Below are 12,858 nucleotides of genomic sequence, written 5' to 3' on the forward strand. Positions count from 1 at the left end.
AATTCACCTTTGATTTTCAAACTAATTATTAATATTAATTCAGATATGGAAGTTTTTAAAAAAGGAAAGGAGTCATTTGAATTTAATCTAAATAATAAATAAGCGGTGATCCAGTGGGTAGCGCGTCAACCTCACAGTGCAGTGGTACTGCGTTCGATTGCAGCTCCGGCTTTCCTGTGTGGAGTTTGCAGGTTCTCTCCGTGGCTACGTGGGTTTTCTCCGGGTACTCCGGTTTCCTCCTCCCACATTCCAAAAACATGCGTGACAGGCTGATCGAACACTCTAAATTATCCCTCCCTCGGTGTGAGTGTGAGCGCGGATGGTTGTTCGTCTCCGTGTGCCCTGCGAATGGCTAGCAACTTGTTCAAGGTGTCCCCCGCTTACTCCCCGAAGACAGCCGGGATAGGCTCCAACATGCCCCATGACCCTTTTGAGGATAAACTGGATCGGAAAATGGATGGATGGATAATAAATAAGCAAAGAGAATCAAGGTGAATTAGAAATCAGTGTTCCTGCAGTGCAGATGAAGCAACGTAACCACCCACAGCTGAAAGAAAACGTAATGTCAACAAACATTGCTGTGAGGCAGAATTGTGCAGGACTGAAAAATCTGCATGCTCGCGAAGAGCCAGAGAGTGTGACACAAAGACACAGGCTGGTGGCGATAGTTGCATTTTAAAGGGGAAGTCGACACCTAACTTTTCTTTCCATTCATATGCTTTATGTGCCTTCATGGTTCCCCTCAAAGTCTGTTGGTTCCAGAATTTGCCACAATTCATCATAAAGCCAGTAAATGGCACCGTGGCACGTGTGTCCGGTTTACGCTGCGCCCTCATGATAAGTTAAAAGGACTAGACAGCGGACTAAAGCAGGGTAAACGGCTTGTGAAATATGCGACCATGTTAGGAGGGCAACATTCTCATCAAAACTATGCATGGATCGATGAGATGGCCATGTTAGCAGCGGAGTCCGTCGCTTTAAATGCAATGGGCGTTAGCTTAGCATCTGCTGCAGGCATGTCACTTAAAAGGAGCACTACAATAACTGCGCTGTATTGGATGCGTTTAGGCCATGAAATAAAGTGCAAGAGAATTGAGACTAAAACAATATTGCTTGAAATCAAAGAGAATTTTGTTCATGTTTTTATGAGTTGTCTGGGGGCTCTTAGAAATCTCAACATCTCCCCCTTGCCAAAATGTAACTGTTGTGATTATAGCACATGCAGTCGCTCATCTGTCAGGACATGGGCTGGTTCAAGCCCCATTGTGGACAAAAGGTGAAAATGGCAACCGTTGTCGGACAGCTGGCTATAATTGAAGTGCCCTTGAGCAGAAGTCATCCCCATGCCCTCAGCTCAAGAGGCGCCACACTGTTTTGTTTTCACTCTGACAAGTTTCCTTGCATGCCTTGCATGAGTCTGATGTGGTTCTCTTTGTGGTGTGCAGCACAAAATATACAGCAGAGTGGGTTGGGTTCAGTTTGCCCTTGAGAGATTATGAGTATAATAAATAAATTGAGTAGAGGATTTTTGCGGTTGACATGCATGTGGTGTAATGCCAGAAAAAGATATTTTGCCGCTCATTGAATTTTCCCCACGACAGTGTGGTGCTGTGAATGCCTCCCCACTCACCTTCTTGTGTAGACTTATAAAGAAATGAAAGCAAATGAACTGACAAAACTGAAGTACAGTACAGAGCAGTCTGGGCGCGATATGCACAATGAAAACTGCTGCAAAAACAATCATGCTGCAGATGGCCAAAGAAAAGGAAAAGGACACTTCCTTGACACACTGAACTGTGGTCTTATGCGACCTTCTTGGCTTATTTTCACACTGCTGCGAATGCGCTGTGGCTTGACACGCTAACTGGAATAAAAGTAAAACCTCTTCCGGATTACGCGATACAGAGGGGGAGAATAAATACAACGTAACGATCAAAGCAGACCAGATCTTTTAGTCATGTCATGCCCCCCTTTGTGATAATTGAGCAACAGGTTTTACAGTAGCAGAATAATGAAATCCTGCTGCCCCCTTGAGGCTCCAACAAACTCCTCAGTCAGGGCGATTTTTAGCGTCGATTCAATCAGTACAAAAAGGGTTCGTTGTTGGTATTTTCTTAGTAAGGAGACATATGGTACAAGGGGCAATTAGCATCACCTTTTGATAATAATGTTCTTGAGAGGAGGTGGTTTTGCTTATCGATGTCACACACAACACTACGAAACGAATTGGTAAGGCTTAGAAATTCAGTGGCTCAGTGAAGAAAGGCTGCTGTGATAGTGCAAATGAATCTCAAAGGAAAGGCCTTGTTGTGTGATTTACAGATGTCCTATTCTACTTTAAATCCCTCCTTTGGAACCAAACCATAATTTGAAACCTGACCCAAGCCTACTTGAGCAACCCTACTTTGAAACCCTGGCCCAAGTTTGGACCCCTATTTTGAGAGTCTTAGCCTACATTTAAAACTAACTTTGAAACCTCAGTCAAGTTTATAACCTTACTTTGAAACCCTACCCCTCATTTGAAACCTTAATTTGAAACATCAAATTTGGGTCAGCGTTTCAAACTATGTTTCGGGTTTCAAAGTTGGGTTTCACAATAGCATTAGGGTTTTTTTTTTAAAAAGGCTTTCAAAATAAGGTTAGCCTTTCAAAGTAAGATTAGGGTGTGAAGAAGGGATTCCAAACTAGGGCCAGGGTTGCAAAGCAGGGCCAGGGATGTAAGGTGAGAGTCTCAAGCAAGGGTTTGTGGGCATCCAGATATTTTTAACTGGCGGTTGGGTGGCTTCTTTTCACAGCCCTTGCAAAAAGCTCCCCTGCAAAAGAACGACGTGTAGACCACGCCCCTCGCCGCGCTCTATAATACGTCGTGACGTCACTGTGATCACGTGACGTGAGTCGGCTCGTTGTCTGCGTCTCTGCTTGTTGTGTATTCAGAACAAGCGCTTCTTGGCCTATTTACGTTCACAAGACCATAAAATACGATGGAAGGGAGAAACTACGGCTCAAGTAAATATGATTCTATTGTCGTGACGTATCTAGCTGACGGAGCACTACTTAATCTGCCTTACGTTCGTCGCTTTATATATATATTTTTTAGCTTACGGTTAGCCGCTAGCCTTAACCCTTGCAAACAATTGCCATGGACTCGAAGCCTTGCAGACTTGATTTATTTCTTGATTTCACAAATCACAAGTCTCATGTGTGAAATATTAAATCGTTTCCTTTAATGCGTTAAAACGGGTGCTGGCATTCAAATAGCAAAGCCGTCGTTTGTTTCTCCGTCATCGTTAAGCTAACTCGTCATTGTTAGCATATAGCCATTTGCGTGTGGCTGTTAACACGTTGCCAAATTAACGATTTCAACCTTTCGTTTAGTAAATTACTCACTTGGTGTAACACGAAACATCATAGTTTGGAATCAAGATGGCTGTCTCAACAATATGACTCTTACGGTCGCTGTAATTCGTATAACCGCATGTTTAAAAAAAATAATAAAGCGTCCTATTGCGAATTACGTATTGTTAATCATACTTAATAAAAAATCCCAGTTGCCATTCTTAATCGTATTTGTACAATTACTTTCACTCTTTTGGCCCAATTTGATACTAAGCTTGTATTTTATAGGTTTTTCCAATTGGGGTCGTGGAGGGTCTGGCAACAGAGGTAAGCGATGTGGTTGAAATCAAATTGTCATGTAAAGGAAATACAGTATTTGATATGATGCACTGATCTTGACTACATTGCGTATACAGACCAACCTTGAGTCAGTTTTCCCTGTTACAATATAAATAATTCAACTCAACTGTATTTATATGTAAGCACATCGAGGGACCTTTTCTGACAGAAGACGAGGACATGAATTTAAAATATACAGCATTTACTCAACTATAGATAGATAGCTGGGCGGGGTACATGCATACCTATTTTTAACACATCGGTTGTGAAAACACTCTATAAATAAAGGTGTGTTTTATTGCATGTTAACATTAACAATGGCCCGGGGACACTCCGACTGTCAAGCCAGCGTCAGTGGGCTGGTACACATTTTAAAGTCGATCAATTTAAATCAAAAAGTTCTTGTTGATTTAAAAAAAAGGTTTATATTCACTTTTTAGTTGCATCCAATTAAATGGATCAATCCTTATTGATTTTTTTTGTGTATGAGGTTAAATCCCTGAATAAGGAATGGCTTGAACAAGATATAAAGGTCAGAGAATGTCAAATGTTACATATGTGCTTAGATTTCATACAATGAAATAAAACACAACATGCAAAGAAAAACTAACTCCACAAAAGTTATATTTCTTAAAGGTTTAAATAAAGCAATATAAAGTCCCTAAACGTGAAATAATAATTGAAACTTAGCATATTATATCACAAACATACAGGGCCACTGCTGGTTCAGGCAGGGCGACGACAAACCGGATCACGGTGGGCCGACAAATGCCCTCCTGATACATACAGTATTTTATGGAACGTTTGATTGGATGAAGAAAGTATGATGAGAAACGGGACGTCACCCACACTACATGATCATATTTTAGGGACATGAGAGAATCTGGACTTTGATCAGAAGGGTGTTAAGGGCTGCTATAATTCTGCAAGATTATTGGTATGTGTGTACCCTGCATTGTACCCTGTGACATAAAAATAAAAAACACTTGAGGACATTTTCTACTTCTCATACATATCTTGCCCATTTTGGTGGTAGGTTGATACTTTATTCATCCCATGAAGTAAATTCCATCAAGGTGACCTGTAGCCAAAATAAATGGTAAAAGTATAAATACAGCCCAATTGTGAGCTCAATGGTCAAACAGTTAGTGTAGGGGTGTCAAATGTGTTTTTGTCGTGGGCCACATTGTAGTTACGGTTTCCCTTGGAGGACCGTTATGAATTTTGGGAAACCATATAAATGTTTAACCCCCTCCACATACTACATTCACAGCACACAACAAATTGGTCAATAACTATTTTTTACAATCTGAAGTCGATTATAATGACTGTTATTGGAGATTACATATGACAATTTGAAATTTTGGTTCAGACTTTAGCAAGCATTGTGGAACTTGACATGCTTGATTTGCTTTCGGGGGCCACATAAAAGTGTGTGGCGGGCCAGATCTGGCCCCCGAGCCTTGACTTTGACATCTAGGAGATAGTGCAAGTACTGTAATAACGGGATATGAATGAATAGTTAATGTTACAGTGTTGCCTCTATAATACTGTAATCTCTATTAGGTTCTGGAAACTTTGATCTATTTGGTGGGAATTATAAGAATTCCATGTCGGGGTTCGGGGGTTACGGAGGCGGTAACTCCAAGAGAGGCCTCTCTGGGTCATCCATGCTCCAGCAAAAGATAACGCATGCAGACGAAGTTATTGCCAAAATTAACCAGCGCTTGGACATGCTCACTCAGCTGGAAGGGGGCATGAAGAGCCGAGGCGACAGGTAAGTCGTTTTGTATCTATTTATTGTTGCGTCATTGTTATGTCACGCCATGCGCGTTTGTCCTGTGTGTCATGTGATGGTGATGAAAAGATCAAGCATCTCCTCAGCTTACTCTTTGCCGTTTTGTGTTTGAGCTGTTGTTTTTACATGTGCCCCGTATGAAGGGGAAAAAAGTTGGTCATGTTGTTTTATGACTGCGACTAGTAGAAGCATTCTAGGGCCAGATTCGACTGCGCTTCCCTTGCCATCTATTTTGTTGGTTCACATTCTTCCAAGTCTGAGGCGACCCATTTGCTTTTTGTTGCTGGTATCGGGATCCTTGTTTACCCGTTCTTCACGCCTTGAACGCTGTCCTCCGTCTTTCTTCACTGTGTTTACATTATTCACAAGCGTTGCTTTTCTCATTCATGTGACCGAACCCTGCGCTCTGGTTTTAAGGTTCACACACAAGATGAGTTTCAAGCTACTGGCCTTATAACAGCGAATTGCTCAAGGCTGTCTGCTATTCCGAGAACCTAGAAGAAAAGACCTAAAGCTTGTTTTTGTACTCGCTGTAGTCTTTATTATTCTCGAAGCGCCATTGGCTACTTTGGTGTGCTCATTCTTGAAAGAGGAAGTAAATCTGCATCCCCCCCATCCCCCACCCACCTCTGATGGCAACACTGGTTGACCTCTGAGTGAAAAAATGTAGTTGGAAGACTTCTAGTATATGTACCGATCAGAGGCGATTTCCAATGTTTTCTGTCAGATATTGCAAGCAGACGATGTCCGTCTTGTGATCTGATAAGAAAATGGCGACACCGCGGAGGTGCAAAAGTATCTGATGGAGCAATCCAAACCCGCCAGCCCTCCTTGCCTCCCGCCTTGCTCTCTGCTCTTCTCTATCAACCCCTCTCCCTCCATCCCGCAGGTTTGGCCAGTTCGATTCATTCGACTCGCTCTCCTCCTCCTCCCGAGATCTCTTCAGATCCGGTGGCGGTAGCTATGGCTGTGATGATGGCCGTGGTGACAACATGCTGTTGGGCCAGCGAGGAGGCTCGGGCTTCGGGGGGGCCATGGGGCAAGGAGGGGGAGGCGGCTTCAACAGCCTCTCCTCTTCTTATGGAGTCGCTAAAATGCGACAGAATATGAGGGAGTCCTTCACCAGTGGCTCTGGTGGGGGAGGATGGGTCGGAGCAGGCCGTCATTCCCCCAGAAGGGGTGGAGGCGCTGGAGGTCGAGGATCTGGCGGAGGGTTTGGGGGCTACAGGTCAGAGCCCATGCCATTTGGCGGAGGCGGCCGGGGAAGCGGTCCCTCCCCAGGGGGTGGTCGAGGCAAGCTCCCATCCCTCCTGTCCAACCGCATGTACTCAGAGGGTGGAGGTTTCCACCAGGGTCCCTCCCAAGGGCCCCACGACTTTCCCGGGAGGCATTTTGGAGGGGGCCCGAGGGCTGGCCGCCAGCGAGGCCGCAAGAGACCCCTCAACAAAGTAAGTACCTCCTGCCAAACGAAGAACCCCTATTCAGATACTGGCCAAGAAGCCTGTTCTGATTGCCACCTTTCTCGACCGTAGACCAACTGGCGAGCCAGCCTTTCACATCAGTGCCCGCTCTGTTGACATTTACCCACATTTAAATCACTTGCCCACCGCACTCTGCCCACTATTTATTAGCTATACTTAATGTAATGTCACATTCTTTGTGGATCTGAACTGCTCTTTTGTAAGCTACAAGCAATTTTGTGCTTCTCACTGCGGCAGCAAATTTCATGGTTAGATGTGCTGTGACATCCCCCACCCCTGATCTTTTTGGGCTTCGTGATTGAGTTCAAAACTTTTTCCACTAATAGAAGGTGACCTAGAATTGGTAAATTTCAATGGGTGCTGTGTGTGTGGGGGTGCGGGGGGTATTTGTGACTGTGTGAATAAAACTGAGATAAAGTGTGTTTGCACGAGTCACCCATAACCGAGTTAACCAAAACACATTCAAACTCATGTTAAATTGGATTCCGGACACATCTGCCACCAATTCAAGTGCCCCTGGTTTAACCCCCACACAACGTCAAGTGGTTTGAGACCGTTTCCCAGTGATTGTATATTTTTTTAAATGCTTTCTAGGAGAAGCCTCAATGTTTTGTGCTCACACTGACTGCCATTTGGCACCGCTCCTATATCCCTCCACTTTTGCCGCATCACGTAACAAGACGTGAACAACGGGGGTCTCCTTGTATCGATCTGTCAATCTTTATATTGCACTTTTCATACATGAAAATGCAACTCGTGCTGTGCAATTCAAACACCAAAAATACAACATAAAAGGGGCTCCCTTTTATGTTGTATTTGTTGATTCCCCCAACGTACAGATGCATATCGTCACAAGCATGCCTGTGCTCGCGCCACACCCTGATGAACTGTATTAAAAAAGACGTGGCAAGGCACAAAGAAACTATATGAGGAAAAGAGCACCTAAGGGGGAGCTCATCCACACTGGCAAGAATGACAGCTGCCACACCTCCCAGTGTTGAGGCCTTTTTGGAGGGGCGGGGTCAGTTAATGTGGACACTTGTTTTTGCCCACCAACCCCCCAAAAATGAAAGCAAAGTATGTTTTGATCCTTTCTCAAGTCTATATTGGGTGAACTTTAGCAGGTAAGACCACCAAATGATGTCCAGAAGAAGAGAAAGCAGATGGTCACTCCTGCAGATGAGCCAGAGTCGAAAATGAACAGGACTGAAAGAGCAGATGCTGGCGCTTCCAAGGGTACGTTGCAGACATGCGGCACATGTTAGTTGCCGTGATCATATTACAACAAAAGTGAGCCCATTAGAAAACTTTTTGTGCTTGAACATTTTGTCCATGCAGAGAAAGAAGAGAAAAATGGCGACAACGGCGAGGCAACTACTGCAGCTACGGTGAGTATCACAACCGCATCGCATGGAAGGAGCACATGAGTGGAACCATGTCTATCTGCGGTGGCGCTCAACTACACCATCCGCTCCAGATGATGAATAATATTTGTGGTATTTTTATTTTATTTTTTCCCTCAGGAGACTACTGATGGAACTTCAGGTAAGCACACAGAGGGTCATGGGTGTGAGTGATGAACTTACCCGACAGCACTATTAGGTCATCACAATGTCACGCTTGGAACACTGATGGCAACATTTTGGTTCATTGGCCAAATTAATGGGTGTTTTGTTTGTTTTGTTTTTTTTGGGTGGGGGGGCAAAAATTACATCAGTCCCTGTCAATCTTTACATTCTCCCAAACTCCAACATGCCAATTGAGACAACTATACATCAGCAAATGTGGTCATGCTGTGCCACCCCCCAAAAAATGGGTGCAACCAATTCTGTGTTGGTGCAACCAACTGTAAAAGCTGGTTGCACCAGTGCGACCAGTTGGCGCTAGTGGACGCTTTAGTTTTCCCTCCAATTTGTAAAATGCTTCAGTTCTGCGGCCTGGCCATGTTCCACATAATCCGGGAAACGAATGACACTCAAGTCACTCTCCACTAGCATATATATTTTTTCCACCAAAATAACATGATGTAACCATCATTTATGAGTGACAATGAATGTAGTGTAGTGATTATTCTGAAATTGAATACGGTATTTGATTTATTTTTTCGGGGTGGGTTGTGTTACATCAGTGGTCACCAACATGGTGCCCGCGGGCACCAGGTAGCCCGTGAAGACCACTTGAGTAGCCCGCCAGTGCCTGGACATTGTGATTTGCTAGTAGAAATTATGATTTAAAAATGCAAACATTGGCAGTACTGTGAGACATTTCGAAACACGATCAAAGTCTGACAATTTAAATAATCAAGTATTAAAAATAACCCATCCTCATATTATTGAAGGTATTTTGGACAAATATGTTATTTCAGACGTGTATCAATTTGGTAGCCCTTCACACAATCGGTACACATGAAGTTGCTCTCACCCTCAAAAATGTTGGTGACACCTGTGTTACATAATATACTGCAATAACTGGCCCACGGTCGTGTGTTTGACAGAATTTTTTTAAATGTGGAAATTCAGACAAATTCAAGTCAATTTATAGATTGGCAGCTCTGATAATGCTCCACCAAAATTTTTGATGCTGTCGAATGTCAGAGTGTCTCTGCACAACTAAGCTTCGCTCCCGTCTTCCTCTCAGGTGCAGCTACACAGGACGATGGCACCGAGAAGGCAGTGCCTCAGGAAATACAGCCTCCTCCCCGGACCCCGGGCAAATCTGCCAAAATGAAAAAGAAGAGGGGCTTTCAGGATAGGTGAGCAGGCAAATGAAAATAACTCAACCCTGGCCACGCTCAGCGTACATAAGCAGTTCTTCATGCTGTGGTTCAACTTCGCGGCAAGCTTAAACGCCAACATGTCCCATTTCCTCCCTCCAGGGTGATGTTTGCGTGCTCTGTGTGCAAGTTCAAATCATTCTACAAGGATGATATGGAACGACATCTGGAGAGTCGCTTCCACAAAGACCACTTGAAGTTCCTCTCGGGCCAACTCTCCAAGCCAACCACTGACTTCCTTGAGGTGATTAGCAGTCCTTCACTCAAAAATGGTTTGCATGCTTTGTGGTTTTTCCAACGACAAGACATTATTTAGAGGCATCCTGATTGCGTCTGCCTGCTCAACCGTCGTATCTATAACGGTGAAGTTAATGATGGAGTTTAAAGAACAAGTGTTCTGACCTGCAGCGCGCCGCATTTGGAAGACATGTTAAATATTTCATCATCAGGGCATCACCAAAAAGAATGGGATCAAAATACGATTTGTTTCCTGACAAATGGTGTATGCCTCATTCTCCCAGAAAAACCTTGTGTGAGGAAATACAGTATGACTGAACACGACAAATGTGCGACACGCAGCTGAATGCTTTCGCTGTTTGAATCCCAGGAGTACTTGCTGAATAAGTTCAGGAAAATGGACCAAATCGTCAAGCAGATGGAACACCACAGCGCTGCCCTCTGCCAGATGTACAGAGATCAGGACCTCACAAAGGGTAAGCGACTCCAGCTGAGGGCCTGATGATCTGGTCGGAAAGGGGAAAAAAAGTCAAACCATTGCTGATTGCCGTTTTTTTGCGTTTGCTGCTGCAGATCTTGGCATGGAGCACTTCATGAAGAAAGTGGAAGCTGCACACTGCAGCGCATGTGACATTTTCATCCCCATGGAGCTTCACATGATTCAGAAACACATCAAATGCCCTGACCATAACTATAATCGCAAGGTATATGCACGTTTGTAAGGGACATCCCTCAATCCCACTTTGTTTTGTAAATGTGCTTCAGAAATACACGTTGACGGATTTCCCTTTGTGTGATTCAAGGGAATGATGGAGCAGTCGAAGAAATCCAGCCTGTCGGTTGCACGCAGCATTCTCAACCACAAAGTCATTGGAAAGAAGCTGGAGAGCTACCTCAAGGTACGTAAGGGCATGCAGCCCAAACGACAAGTGGGTAGGGGGGCACCTGGAAGGCATTAGAAGGGACAAACGCTAACAATAGTCAATCTTAACAGCGCTAAGATTGCACATGAAGGCTCAATTGTAACGCTTTGTTTTGGCCTGTCTGAACACAAAGAAAGGGAATGAGATGAGTTTTATAGTGATTAAAGGAAGATACATACATTCAATTAAAAAACTCGTGAATTTTTTTATGAATAAATGAAATGAAATTATTTGTATTTAGCATATCTATATACTTATGTCTTATGGAATTTTAACGTAAATTTTAGCTGTGTGTGTTCAATGCACTACATGTTTGCACTGTGGTTGAGAGGAAAGTAATTTCATCTGTGCTGTATGTTACACATAGAGCATATTTGACAATAAAAGCTGACTTGAAACGCAAAAAGGCAAAATATGGAGTGCTTCATTGTAATAAAAATACTTGGATATCGGGAAACTAAATTGTGCACTTTTAACATTTGTGGGCATCTTTCACCATTATTTAGCTTTACTCTTTGTCAATTAGTGTCCCATATGTGCCCTGCCAACATATCACAAAAACACATACCGGTAGCACTATTTCTTCATGTTATTCCCTGCCGACGTCACAGCTTTGCTTACCTTTTGGCTTTGACCATCTTAGCCATCACTTGAACGGCGGCGTTTCAGCCAGCCCGGCTTCTGAATCGTAGGCGGGGAAAACTGGATTGGGCGCGGTTATGTAAATCAACCTACATGTATTTGCAGTGTTGGAGCGGACATTGTACCGATAGCCTTGTTACTTTTTCCAGGGAGAAAATCCATTTACTGGTAACCCCCAGGGCCAGGAGGCATCCGATTCCATGGTGGTGGATGCAACAGAGGGACAGAAAGAATCTGTCATTGCCGAGGAAGGCACCCAAGCCGTCGAGGCAGCCGCGCAGCAGGAGCCCGAGGTGGAGGCAGTCAAGGAAGTAAAGATGGCGGCAGAGGAGGAGGAGCGAGAGGAGGGAGAGAAGGAGGCATTCATGGAGAGCGCCGAGGAGGAACAGGAGAGCCTGGAGCACCAGGAGGGTGAGGCAGAGGGCGAAGAAGAATTTGAAGTGGCAGAGGATGAAGAAGACGACGAAGAGGGATACGTGGTCCACGATGAAATTGATGAAGAGGAGGGAGCAGAGGTGGCCATTGCCGTTGAAGAAGACGAGCATAAAGAATGAACTTTTGTCCCTGGTGAACGGAGCAGACACATGACAAACAATGAAATATGTAACCCTTACAAATTTCACTTTATTCCACCTAAATGTCCGTGTTTATACTTTGGTGTAATAGTCAGAAAATGCATTTGGAACATGGCAGTTTGATACCAATCCGAAGACAACCATCGCAAAACGTGTTTATTGCTTTTCAATATTTTGTGTGGCTTTTTGTTCAAGCTATTGTTCATTTATATTACACTGTCGAATTGTTTCAATGCACTTTGTATTATACGATTTTGTCAGCCTAAAAATTGCGTTCTGCCCATTATGGATATATATTTTTTCCCACTTCCAACTGAGTGGTGGATTGTTTTGTTCTGCTTAGAGCAGTTGTGAATTGAACAATTGCCATGTTCCATCGCTATTAATGTAACTTCTACAGTGTCATGAATAAACTTGAGTGAACAACCCTTTCACGCTTGGATGACTTTTTACTCTAGCTCCATCAGCAAAATATCCGCATAATAAATTGTATAGCATCTCAAACTATCCAGAATTACTGTGTCAAGCTTTGAGGAAAGACTTCAGCAGAAATTGATGCTTACCTCACTGTGCTTGACAGATTTCGCATGAAAAGACTGATGCAAATCACAATAACCCAGGCATGAGGTAACGTGTTCCAAGAATTTTTAACATTTATGACAAGGACATCATATAGTTTCAAGAAGGACAAAAGTAATGTCTCAACATTGTAGAATGTATGCACACTTTTTTAAAATTGAGAAATGAAAGTATT

At 43.7% G+C, this 12,858-nt stretch overlaps 1 protein-coding gene across 2 annotated transcripts; it reads left to right on the forward strand.

Moving 5' to 3' along the window:
• Positions 1-2,841: 2,841 nt before the first annotated feature.
• Positions 2,842-12,532, forward strand: akap8l (A kinase (PRKA) anchor protein 8-like). Of its 2 annotated transcripts, none has more exons than XM_052084225.1 (13): positions 2,842-3,006; positions 3,625-3,663; positions 5,242-5,452; positions 6,363-6,921; positions 8,076-8,190; positions 8,293-8,342; positions 8,478-8,499; positions 9,592-9,706; positions 9,830-9,971; positions 10,335-10,440; positions 10,538-10,668; positions 10,768-10,863; positions 11,679-12,532. In XM_052084225.1, the coding sequence occupies exons 1-13, from the start codon at positions 2,982-2,984 to the stop codon at positions 12,081-12,083; spliced, it is 2,016 nt and encodes a 671-aa protein (XP_051940185.1). In that variant the 5' UTR covers positions 2,842-2,981; the 3' UTR covers positions 12,084-12,532. The 2 variants fall into 2 exon arrangements, with proteins under 2 accessions (XP_051940185.1, XP_051940186.1); XM_052084226.1 differs by having other exon boundaries at positions 8,079-8,190.
• Positions 12,533-12,858: the final 326 nt, after the last annotated feature.

The sequence above is a fragment of the Hippocampus zosterae genome, chromosome 13, assembly GCF_025434085.1.
Source record: "Hippocampus zosterae strain Florida chromosome 13, ASM2543408v3, whole genome shotgun sequence".
Taxonomy (NCBI): Eukaryota; Metazoa; Chordata; class Actinopteri; order Syngnathiformes; family Syngnathidae; genus Hippocampus; species Hippocampus zosterae.